This window comes from Protomyctophum parallelum (genome assembly GCF_964188405.1).
Source record: "Protomyctophum parallelum genome assembly, chromosome: 5".
Taxonomy (NCBI): Eukaryota; Metazoa; Chordata; class Actinopteri; order Myctophiformes; family Myctophidae; genus Protomyctophum; species Protomyctophum parallelum.
In genome coordinates, this window is record NC_139702.1 from 28,302,310 (window position 1) to 28,314,984 (window position 12,675).

General features: G+C 42.4%; 1 protein-coding gene across 1 annotated transcript in view; it reads left to right on the forward strand.

Annotated features, from left to right (window-relative positions):
- Positions 1-3,074: 3,074 nt before the first annotated feature.
- Positions 3,075-12,675, forward strand: part of LOC310858821 (arf-GAP with dual PH domain-containing protein 1) — a 19,077-nt gene continuing 9,476 nt past the window's right edge. The window contains exons 1-5 of the mRNA XM_083765111.1: positions 3,075-3,551; positions 5,180-5,310; positions 6,559-6,650; positions 10,795-10,877; positions 10,959-11,071. Of these exons, the coding sequence (XP_083621237.1) occupies positions 3,464-3,551; positions 5,180-5,310; positions 6,559-6,650; positions 10,795-10,877; positions 10,959-11,071 (507 nt within the window). The 5' untranslated portion in view covers positions 3,075-3,463. The remainder of the gene's footprint in view (positions 3,552-5,179; positions 5,311-6,558; positions 6,651-10,794; positions 10,878-10,958; positions 11,072-12,675) is intronic.

The window sequence follows — 12,675 nt, forward strand, 5'->3', positions numbered from 1 at the left end:
AGTTGATTACTTACACACTCCACGGGCACTGCTCTACTCTAGTGCTCTAGAGTACAAAACATGCATTTGCCACTATTTTCTACTTCGGCTATTTGAAAAATATAGCCAATCTACAAGATGCAATACGTTGTGAGCTTGGATTGGCTATTTTCAAAGGATCTGTATGTATACTGTACATTTTGAGAGAAAATTATTGTGAAATGGGACATTCTGCATAATGTACTTTTACGTACACCACAGTACTTCTGGCTGCCTGTTGTGGAGGTGGACAGTATAGGAATAAGGCCCTTCGCAGCAGCTACAGCACTGCTACCAAACCACAGACATGTGTGGGGACAAATTTGAACAAATATTTTCTGCCAGATTTGCTCCAAAACAAAAGCCAAGAAGAGTTGAGCCGCGAGAGTGCAGTGCCCGGCCTTGAGGCAGTCTGACCCACGGTTGTCCAGAACCGCCACAAAAGGCCTCTGCCCGGGCTCTGGACATGCCTGACAAATTACTCCATATATGGGCATAAAAGGGACACAATCATAATAACTGCGTGGAGGCATTCATTTCCAACTTGCATCGTTCCAAGTAGGCCAGTGCACAAAGGGCACCGCTCTAGTTTGAATTAAAGAAAGAAGAAAGTTGCGGAATTCAAAAGCTGTCGGTCGGGCTAAAACATTGTCCAAATAAGGAGCCATACATCACAAATTCATCATTGATGACACATGATGCTGTCATTATGTGACATCATGATGACACATCATAAATTCCATAAAATGGAGACACCCAACCTCACAACTTTCACATTGATAAGAAGAACACATTCTCTTGCTATAGTTTGCATTAACAAACGGACATTTTCAAATAAAAATGGACGGCGCAGTAGGTAATGGTGGCTGCATGGGGCCCGATGCCTCGTACGTGAAGTTAATCTCCTCCGATGGCTTTGAATTCATCGTGAAGAAAAGCCTTGCCCTGAAATACTCGGCCACCATCAAAGCCATGACGATTTTCGAGGTGGCGGAGGACGAAGTGAACGAGGTGTCCCTCAAGGGGATTCCCTCTCATATCCTGGCTCTGGTCTGCAACTTCTACGCCTACAAGGAACGTTACTCTGTCTCCAACCAGAAAGGGGACGCCCCAGACGCTCCTGACTTTGTAATTCGCAGCGAAGTCGCACTGGACCTGCTCATGGCTTCAAACTTCTTGGAAAGTTAACATGGATATACACAGTAAAAAGGGAGAAAAGATTGTTGAGGATCCCCGGTTCGATTCGTGGCTGGCCGGACCATTTGCTGCATACCGTTCCCTACTCCTAGATTCCTGTCTCTCTCCAACAACTATCAAATAACTACATAAAAAACCAGGGGAAACTAAGAAAATAAAATTATCTACATGAAAAGAGAGAACATTTAGGAAACTCTTGAACCATCTAGTAGTTAGAAACCTAATCCTAACCCAGACCCATGGCTGTCCACAAAAGGCCTCTGCCCGGGCTCTGGACAAGGGACCCTGCCCAGTGACCATATGGAGCTGGCCATCACAAATATGTTCCGACATCTGCAGGGCCGGATTAACACCTCTGAGGGCCCCTGGGCACTGAAGCTAGAAGGCCCCCCTCCTTCACTCTGAGGGCCCCTGGGCACTGAAGCTAGAAGGCCCCCCTCCTTCACGCGCACGCAACATGTTTGCTGTTTTGTAGCCGTTTTTGGGCAGTTTTATGTATATTGACCTATTTCCGGTCGCCTACTGTTCTGACATCTCAATGATGTTCTGATGTCTGCATAGACTCCATATTTGGGCATGCCTGACAAAGATCTCCATATATGGGCATAAAAGGGACACAGACATAATAAACTGGGCGGGGCATGCATTTCCAACTTGCATCATTCCATAGTGCTATACAAATTGCCCAATATTTTTTTCAGGGCCAGGAATTTTATTATACCCTACATTTAATATATATCGATATGTCGATGGTATGGTACTCTAAAATAAAGTATATTTGCATCACTGACTGCGAGCTGTGCCACCTCTATTATGATGAGTGTATCTCCCGTGGTCCGCACCTCCCCACTATTGGTGTGCGCTCCTACCTCTTCAGCACCATGGAGAGTTTCAATAATACCCATCAATCGGAGGGTAGAGGGCACTACACTCTGAGTCTGAACCTAACTCTATGGTCTGAACACATGACACAGGTCACTCATTGTTGTGTTTCAAATGGGAGCTTTAGAACACACACACACACACACACACACACACACACACACACACACACACACACACACACACACACACACACACACACACACACACACACACACACACACACACACACACACACACACACACACACACACACACACACACACACACACACACACACTGATGAAGCTCTCTAAAACTAATGCCACAATGATATACTGTCCCCTAGCGTCCAAATGCGATAGTAGAATCCTAAACTCAGAATAGAGAATAGTAGCTAGTATTTCGTGAGATGATATAGAGAAATATAGGCTATATAGCCAGAGCAAAGGGACAGAGAAAGAAACATCTTAAGTAGAACAAACGAACAAACAAACAAACAAACAAATAAATAAATATACACTTATAGGCCTGCCACCTATACCGTAGGCCGTAGGGTAGGTGACGGTCTACGTAAAAAAAAGCATGATATTTAGAACATTAGCATCATAGTGTGGTATTAATGTTATTACTAGTTAAGATGTTATTACTACTTTGCAGTAGTAGGCCTATTTAGGTTATGTTTATTGATATTGTTCAGTTTGTTCTTCAAAATAGACTTTGATTCTTCTCACACTGAATAAAAGTATAGGCCTAATTTATACATAGTGTAATAAATCGGGGAGTAGAAACACATTTCCAATTCCAATTAACTGTTTTCCAAAAATAGCGCAGGCTACACAACTTGTATAAAGGTTGCTTGAGAGCAGCCACGCAGAGCAGCCTAACCTAACCCACAATTATGCGGAAAAGCAAGTATGAACAACTGCTGCTTGTTACTTCCGACTCCGAGTGTAAGGTTTCAGACAGTCCTCCACACAGATAGACTAGTAGTGCTGCAAGGTGATCCTGTTCGGTTCGGACAGAGATCTCGGCAAGTGGGCAAGACGTTCTTATATAATTTGGATGTTTGGATACGGCACGGAAAACGAGCGAGGCCAATAAGGATGGACATTTCTCTGAACTCCTTTTGACCAGGCTTGACTAGGCTTTTCTATTTTTGCTTTGCGAGACACAGCTGCCTACAGTACAGCCTACTCCCAGTACAGCCTACTCCCCCGTCCTGTCTGTCTGTCTGCGCGTACCTGTGTTGACTTGCCCACAAGCCGTCAGTCAGTCAAGTGCCAGAGCAGACACACCTTTTATTTACAGGCCCTGCTGCTGCTGCCGTACCGTACGGTCATCCTCCTCCTCTTCGTGGAAACCAAAAGGGAAAACACACTTTAAAATGTCTGGACACGACAGGTCAACTCGCGCGCTGAGAGAGATTCTCCACAATCCCGGCAATGACGCTTGCGCAGACTGTGGAGCTTCTGGTAAGTTTAAAGTTAACTTCCTACGGCTCATATCGATCAAAGCGTCAGTTTGCAGTTACAACCGACCGTAGGCTACATCATTATATACGTCGCTCGACGTTGATCGCCGAGGGTGATCGTCTGTCTCCACTTTTAAGGCACACACTGACTGATGGTGCCATCAACGAAGAAGAAGTTTTATGATGACTGTATTTTCGGTTTAGGCCGAAGCTTCCTTTGCAGAAGCTTACAGAAGTTACTTGAAAAATAAAACATTACACCCCCCCAAGGGGAGCAAGCAAGCCTTGACATGCACTTTATGCCCCCGCCCCCACCCTAGCAAAACGGTGGAAATCCCTGTTAAAATCAGGCCCAATCCAATTTACTCTTGTGTTACATTGTGTGTGTAGCTGTATGCTATAATTACCAATATATGGCAGCATTGGTAGGATATCTGTTCAATTTTGTACAGATGCAGGATGATGTTATCATTCTTGTCCTAGATATGTTGTATCATGACAGACAGTCAGCATCTGCCAGTACCACTATGCCTGTAGTCACACAAGTTGATTCAAAGTGAATAGCCCTGCAATGCATCAGAGATGTCAATAATCGAGTGAATCTGAAGCACAAAGATTAACTATTCAACACTATAGGCCCACAGTAGGCTACTGCAATATGCATTGAACTATAGCTCTGGTCCATATAGCCCTAATGCTTAATTCTGCTAGAATTAGGGCTCAATTCATCTCTGACATGAAATATATTTATTATAGATGGCACTAGGCACACACACACACACACACACACACACACACACACACACACACACACACACACACACACACACACACACACACACACACACACACACACACTGCAGAGCACTTCAGAGATAAGACAGGCGTGGTCAAGCCAAAGAAAATAGTTCTCAAGAGTTGGAGGAATGCATGTTCGAGGCAGTCAACTTCACAGATTTGGACTCATTCTGTCAGTGCTTGTTTTGTGCAGTCTTCTACCTACAGTAGTTCCTACATGCATATTTCTGTCTTTTCCTGCAAATTTATTTTCATTATGAACATTTTAACACTCAAAAAAGTAAATTATTCATCCAGATTTCAGACAGATAATTAATTAAACCAATTTATTGATGCTTGCATTACCATAGTATAGTTAGTAGGACCTGAGGCCGATACTACAAATACCAGAAGCAAAGATATGGCTTCAAAGGTTTGATAAAAATAGCAGATCTACAAGAAGATGACATGAAGCGACCATGCTTATGAGCTTGTTTATCTGTTATGTTTGAATAGCCAAAGTATAAAATAATGGTTAAAGTGCTTAACCAAATTCCTGGAACAACATATTTTCAGATGGGGGTTGGTGGCCAATTACATATAATTTCTGGGGTTATTGACATTAAATATTGAGCACCACTGATACAGAAATATGAGGTATTTCAGAAAACTATCAGAATTTAGAAACTGTCAGGCCTAAATGGGTTAAGATGAATGTCACAGATGCTTTCCCTGCTTTAATTTCTCTCCCCTTCCCGACATGTCTTCCCCTCCTATACCTTCCTGGTTCCTCCAACCAACCTGTACACCATTCCCCCATCCTTCACCAACGCCTCCTGTCTCCACTCTCAGACCCAGAGTGGGGTTCCTGCTCGCTGGGGGTGTTCATTTGCCTGGCGTGCTCTGGGATCCACCGTAACATTCCTGACATTGGCAAGGTCAAGTCCCTGAGTCTGTCCCGTTGGGAAGACCACGAGGTGGAGGTGAGACGGTCCCTGGAGGAATGTGGCACTTAATCTCATCACACAGACAGCCCGGCATAACATTTTAACCTGAATCTTACATTGTGAAAATGTCAGTTTTTCTCAATTAAAACAATAGAGTTAATTTGTGCCTTTTAAAAACTATTGTGCTGCTATAATGAATGTTCCATTCATATTCGAATCTAGCTGATTGGTTACGGATATTAATATTAACTTAATGTGCAAATAACAATATAGTTGTATATTAATACGTAAATATGAATAAGAATGCTTGAATTACATGTAAGATGTTTTGTTGTCGGAAATAGTTCCCAATGCATTTTTCCCATAGACATTTCAAAACGTATTTATTTAAAGACCTTATAAGCGTCGTACAAAGCCAACTCTTGTCGTGACAAATCATGACAACAAACAATAATTTGGACCAAACAAATAATTACAAAGAAGAAAAACAACAAAAAAAAGTGTTGTAACCTGCCGTTTTCTTCTTCTTTCTAATTATTTGTTCAGCCCGAAAAATTGTGTTTGTTGTCATGATTTGTCACGACAAGAGTTGGCTTTGTCCGGCGTAAACGTCTTTAAATAAATACTTTCTGAAAGGTCTAGGAGGAAAATTAACGGGGATTTCTCTTCCAGGGTCTCTCGAGGGGGCGGGACTGCGACGCTCTATTGTATTCGTATCTGTATCCTAGGACTGACGGCTGTACTGTCCCTGAGGGGCTCAATGCCTTCCATTTTACCTTACAGTTTCTAATCTTTTCTCTGACACAAAGGTGATAGTGAACCTCACCTTTACCTTGCTCTAGTCCATTTTGCTCTTGCCCAGTATGATAAATTTGCCCTTCTCTATCATACAATAAAGTAGTGGTTATCAAAGTGGGGACCCTCAAGTAACCTTGAGGGTGTTCCAAATAGACCCTTAAAGGTTTGTAATTCTGAGATTGTACAAATGGAAGCCCTTATGGGTCCATTCAATTCTATTTGTACCCTGTATGAGAAACACTGCAGTATAGAGTGACAAGAAGATTAACCATTTTGTTTAGGGTTGTATCATCAGGTATGCCTCACTACTGAAAACTCATATTTGCAGAATTTAAGCTAGTCCTACTGTTGCACTTTTTAAATTTAGTTGTGTAATGTCACTGTGAGTCTACCTGACATTTATCTTACAGTGACCTTTTCTCTCTGTTCATCTCTCTCTCTCTCTCTCTCTCTCTCTCTCTCTCTGTGTGTGTTTATGCATGACAGTTCATGGCAGAGAATGGAAACAACTTGATGAAGAATAAATATGAAGCAGCGGTCCCTGTCTACTACTACAAACCTACCCACAGAGACTGCCAGTAAGTGACCATGGCAACACGGCCACACGCATGCCATGCACGCACACTCACACACCGAAAATGTACATTAATCAAAGATGATTATGTATTGTGGGTGGGTGCATGTGTGTGTATCGGTGAAGCTCTTATTTTTGCAATGTCCCTCACATTATTACCTCATCTGTACCCCTGTGTTTTGTCTCCACTAGGCCGAGGTGACTAGATTTTGACCCTGTCAGTCCGTCCGTGTGTGTACAGCTAATCTCCAGCACTGATCAAATCAAATCAAATCAACCTTTATTTATATAGCACATATTAACACAACAAGAGTTGACCAGAGTGCTTCACAACAAAAGATAACAAATTAAAGCAAAATACATCAAACAGAGCGAAGAAAAAACATAGCATATAAAAACCAGCGTGAGGCATGGATAGTAGGAATGCCTAAACAGGTTAAAATCAGATAGCATTGAAAGCTCTAATATGGGGGGGGGGGAGGTTGTTCCATAGCTCAGGGGCTGCCACATGCAAAAGCACGCTCACCTCTTGTCCCGCTGTTGGCCCGAACTATTTGAAACTGTGAACTCCCTGGAGGCCAGAGCAGAACCTCTGCCCCAAATATTTCACATCACGTCTGATTGGCTAAGTTTGTGTGCTGAGCTGGGCTTGAGTGCTCCATTTTGTCATCATCATGAACACAGCAGCGTCCGATTGCTGTGAAATCTTGCGCGCACATTCCGACTAGGCCAAGGAAGAAATGCCATCCTACATGTTTCAAATCAGCCTCATGGCTGTGACACTGTAACAGGCTGATTCACGTTTTTGAGGGGCGCTAGCCCCTCCAATTAGGGCTTTAAGCAACTGGTCGACTATTCAACTAGTCGACTAGTAAATCCACTAGTTGACCTTGTTGGTACTAGTTGAAAAATCACACCTGTGTGAAGTGAGGGGCACTCTTATCATCTTACAACATCGAGGAGGGAATTCGGTATAGCTTGGAGCAACTATAAATGTTACTTTATTCAATGATTAGGTGATGTAATGACGATGTAAAACAAACGGTGTCAAAACAAACTATTACATTCTCTTTATTGTTAATGGCATTCAATGTTTGTTTTAGGGACAAGATGATGTAAATTTTCCCTTCATTGTCAATGGCTTATTTAAAACAAACATTGAACTAAACACAAACATATAGGAGGGGCTAGCGCCCCTCAAAAACACAATTTTTTTCCCCCTTCTTTTCTTACATAATAGGTAGTTAAACGACTAGTAAACTCGGCAACTAATCAACTTGTAAAACCCACTAGAAGTGAACCTCCAATGCATGACTAAAATTGCGTCATAGGCCAGCTAATTCTGTGGACTTTTAATATTTGTCGAGAGCCTAACTATACATTTCTCATCCCAGCCAAGGTCTATGGATTTTAATGTTTGTTTAGAGTAAAATTAAATATAATTGATGCCAGCCAAGTCTATAGACTTCAATAATGTTTGTTTAGGGTACATTTATGATGTAATCTGTGCCAGCCAAGTCTATGGACTTTAATGCTTGTTGTAATGACAATGCAAGACATCATCTGGATGATATAAATACTGCCTTCGCTATGCCCCTCAGTTCACACGTGTGTGATTTTTACCTACAGTATAACTGTATTCATCGGTGTGAAACTTTGCACGCACACTCCCTAGAGGCAAAGGTTTTTTCAGGAGGCAGATTTTTTTCTCCTTTTGTCAAAACGTCACGTACATCGGTACACATCAATCTGGACCTCCGGTTTCGCATATTTCATCCTGATTGCCTAAGAATGACTTCTACAACTACACCTACATACTGCTCCACATTTTTCCTTTCATGTTCCCCTGGGTGTCCCTCATCCTTCTTTAATGTGATCAGATCACTCTCAGGCGAGGCAAGAGTTTGGTATGAGGAAACAAGGTGACAATTTCTTGTCTCCTAAATCATATAATTTTGATCCAACGTTTTTAAACTGGTTCTCAAGGCTTAATACTGTATGATCAAGTTACATCCAACTGCAGAGAAGCAGTAGTCAGGTTCAATAAGGTACTTAGGTAATCCATAATTTATAGTTTATTATGGCTATTGGGTAGGGCTATGTCAAGGTCAAACATGTGTGTGTGTGTGTGTGTGTGTGTGTGTGTGTGTGTGTGTGTGTGTGTGTGTGTGTGTGTGTGTGTGTGCGTGCGTGTGTGCGTGTGCGCGTGTGCGTGCTCAAGTCTGGTTCAATGCCTTGCAGTATGGCGCCATCTTCTGACACACTGTTGTCCATGTATTCAATTTTAAATGATTCATCATTCATTGAATAGACATTTTGCATTTCCTTTACGAGGAATCTCTATGCTGTTGCTCTAGAGGTGTTTAAAAGCTTTGTTTAATGTTTCTATGGGGAAAGTTCCAAACACCTCAATTTTGATCGCACAAACATTTTAAATATGGATATTAGAGGTATATTACTGCACAACATGGCACATTTTTCATCGTCAATACAGATATACTGAACAACATATTTTATTTAGAATTATATTATATCTGCTGTCGGGGAGAAACCACCTAGGTCCAAAATTTTAGTTTTTCAGGAATTGAAAAAAATTAAAATTATAATATAAACATTTCTGAAAATGAAGAAAACCTTATATTATTATATTTTTTTAAAACAAAGCAATGCTGCCTCATCAAAGTTGGTATTCTGACTTTGTATATTGTCAGTTACATGTGTAATTATATCATCACTTTGCCCAAATTTGCTTTGTCAGTTACTTCTTTGACCATTACCTGCCAGCAAAAGAGTTAATATATCATTACAATCAGTTTAACCACTTTAACGTATTTGAAAATAGTAGATCTACAAGCTCATAACACGTCACATGTGCGAGCCGCAGCATGTTATAAGCTTGTAGATCCGTTATAATTATAATATAAAATTAAACGTTTTAACAACCCAAATCTTATATGCGTGTTCCTTCCTCGCACAAAATACTTTTGAGTGGGGTAAAATTCATTTAACATTGTTGACATGAAAGCGTTTGCGGGGAGAGAGAGAGAGAGAGAGAGAGAGAGAGAGAGAAATATAAGCGTTAGAAAAAAGAGAAGGTAGTGGTGGAGTGATGGCACGGGGGGAGAGCAGGAGATGGACACATTGGTGGAGATGACCTCTGACCTCTGCCATCTTAGAGAGGAACAGACAGTGCTTGTTAGAGCCTCTCACAGCCAGTCTGTCTTCTGTAAGAGCCCAATTAGGAAACTCTTAGTAAGAGTCTCGCACGCACGCACGCACACACGCACACACACACACTCACTCACTCGGCTGACCGCACCACCCTCTGCAGGGCTTGCTGGTCCCGAGAGTTCGGTGCACAATTAGCCATTGAAAACAACCATGCACACAGCATCCCGTTTAACTAATTTGCACATTGCTTTAAATTGAAGCATTACTCTCTAAATATCATGGATTGGATCAGTACTTCTTGTTAGGGATGTAATATTGACTAGTACTAGTACTTGCTTGGCCTCTGGGGCCATAATAGCACAGTCAGTGATTTCCACTGACTTTACCTACATGTTGGCACAACAACATCCACAATATTCAGTGCTGTAAATAAAACACAGTATGATAGTTCCCCATTGATATCACAGGCTGTTGCATTTGACAGATTTCATGCCAGCATAACACTGACTTCCCTTTCGCTGCCAAATGACCTGCGAGTTTGAAAATAAGTCATGGAGCAAAACAGAAGCTGGACGCGAGGAAAGAACAGTACAGTACTTGGAATGCTTCCAGAGGTGTTGGAGGAACAAGAAAATCAAATAACTGTGGCTGGCATTTTGTAAATGGTAGGGTTCAATAGTTTTGAGACTTTTCACATTTATTCACTGAGTTCAGAGAGCAGCACGATCGCACACACTCGTATAGACTTCTTTGTTTGAGGCTAAGCTTTTCTGAGCTATGAGCAAATGGCAATCCATATTGTTGACTCTTTTCTCTCTCTTCCTGGTGTGTGTGTGTGTGTGTGTGTGTGTGTGTGTGTGTGTGTGTGTGTGTGTGTGTGTGTGTGTGTGTGTGTGTGTGTGTGTGTGTGTGTGTGTGTGTGTGTGTGTGTGTGTGTGTGTGTGTGTGTGTGTGTGTGTGTGTGTGTGTGAAAACAGGGTGTTGAAAGAGCAGTGGATAAGGGCAAAGTACGAGAGGAAAGAGTTTACAGACCCTGGGAATAAACTAGTATACGAGGAAGGTGGGTGCGGCACACACACACACACACACATACACACACACACACGCTATGAACTATGCTCACTTCTATGATTTCCTACAGGATTAAAAGATGACATGCTGATGAAAAGGGGGCGGGACAACGGCCAGTTCTTCAACAGGCGATTTGTCCTCTCAGAGAGGGAGGGGACTCTGAAGTATTTCACCAAATATGACGTAGGTCCCCGTTTTCATGTGGTCACACACACACACACACACACACACACACACACACACACACACACACACACACACACACCCGGTACCTTAATTGCAAACACCCTTTGAGGCATTTAAAACACACATGCACACACGCACACACACACACCCACACACAAACCTGAAACCTTATAATCACAGTGCACAAGTAACCATGTCCACATTTAACTTTAATCATCTTCCTCCCCCTTCATACACACCCCTCCATGCACATGCACACAGATAGACACCAGATGCATGCCACACAAACACACACACACACACACACACACACACACACACACACACACACACACATACCGGCCTAGCGTGTTCAGACAAGTTCACCTAACTGTCACCTCCTCACTGTATAGAGAATTACAACTTTCTCACAGTAAAACTGTTTGGGTGAGGTGGGTGTGAACAATGGAAAGATGAAGCGGTGAGGTGGGTGTGAACAATGTCTCTGTCACAGTAGAACTAGTTTGGGTGAGGTGGGTGTGAACAATGTCTCCGTCACAGTAGAACTAGTTTGGGTGAGGTGGGTGTGAACAATGGAAAGATGACGATGAATTTGGAAAGTGAGGACATAGTGCTGGTCCCCCACTTTGTCAAGAGACTTTTCAAGTTTAGGACTTTAATGGTTAAGGTTAAGATTAGACATGTAGCTGTGATGGCTACGTTTAGGGTTATAGGGTTTAGGCTCGGGGAATGAAAGTAGTCAATCGAAATGAGTCTAAAGTCTACTTGAAGTTCTATTTTAAACACGTAACACGTAACAGTCGTGTGTTTAAATTGTTTGTTTATATCTTGTGTAGGCCTACAGTATATCAGTATAAGTGTGTATTCTACTGTAGATTCCTTTGGTGTGAGCTATATCTACTTATACAATCAAGCAGCACAACATTCCTGGTTATTGCTTTTTGCAAAAGGATCCCAGAGGCATAAAGTATCCAGTTGTAACTCCAGGTGACGCCTCAGCTAAAGAGCTCTGCACCGATTTATGTCCCTCTTAAGATGTTTATTCATGCCCCAAATCTACTGGGATTCCAGTCTCCACTTCAATTTGAATTAACGCCTGTGGCTTAAAGCGGTGGTTCTCGAACTGTTTAATTTCAAGGACACCCATGACTTTCAGTCAGAGTAACAGACCCTTAAGGGTCCATTTTCTCAAGGAACCCTGAGGGTCCCTGCCTGGACCCCGCTGTGAGAACCTCACTGTCGTAGATGAATACATACTGTACCATGCGTAAAGAATACAGCTGGGAATATTGTATAGGCCTTATAATTCATACATGGCAAATGCTTAATTTATACTTTGTCACCAAAGGCAGATCTTACAGGATCACACGACATGCTGCACTGCAACATTCCTAAATGTTCAGGTTTGGGGTTAGGGTGCGTGTTTTTGCACGTCACATCACCGTTTGTGTCAATTAACCTCGTTGGTGAGGGCTGCTCTGGGAGGAATTTGTTACCTACACAGACTAGACTACTGTGTAGTCAGAAGCACAGGGGACTCAGAGCGGGCTGGAATGCATAACTTGCGTGTTAGGGGGCTGAAGGGAGGGTTCGCCTAGGCC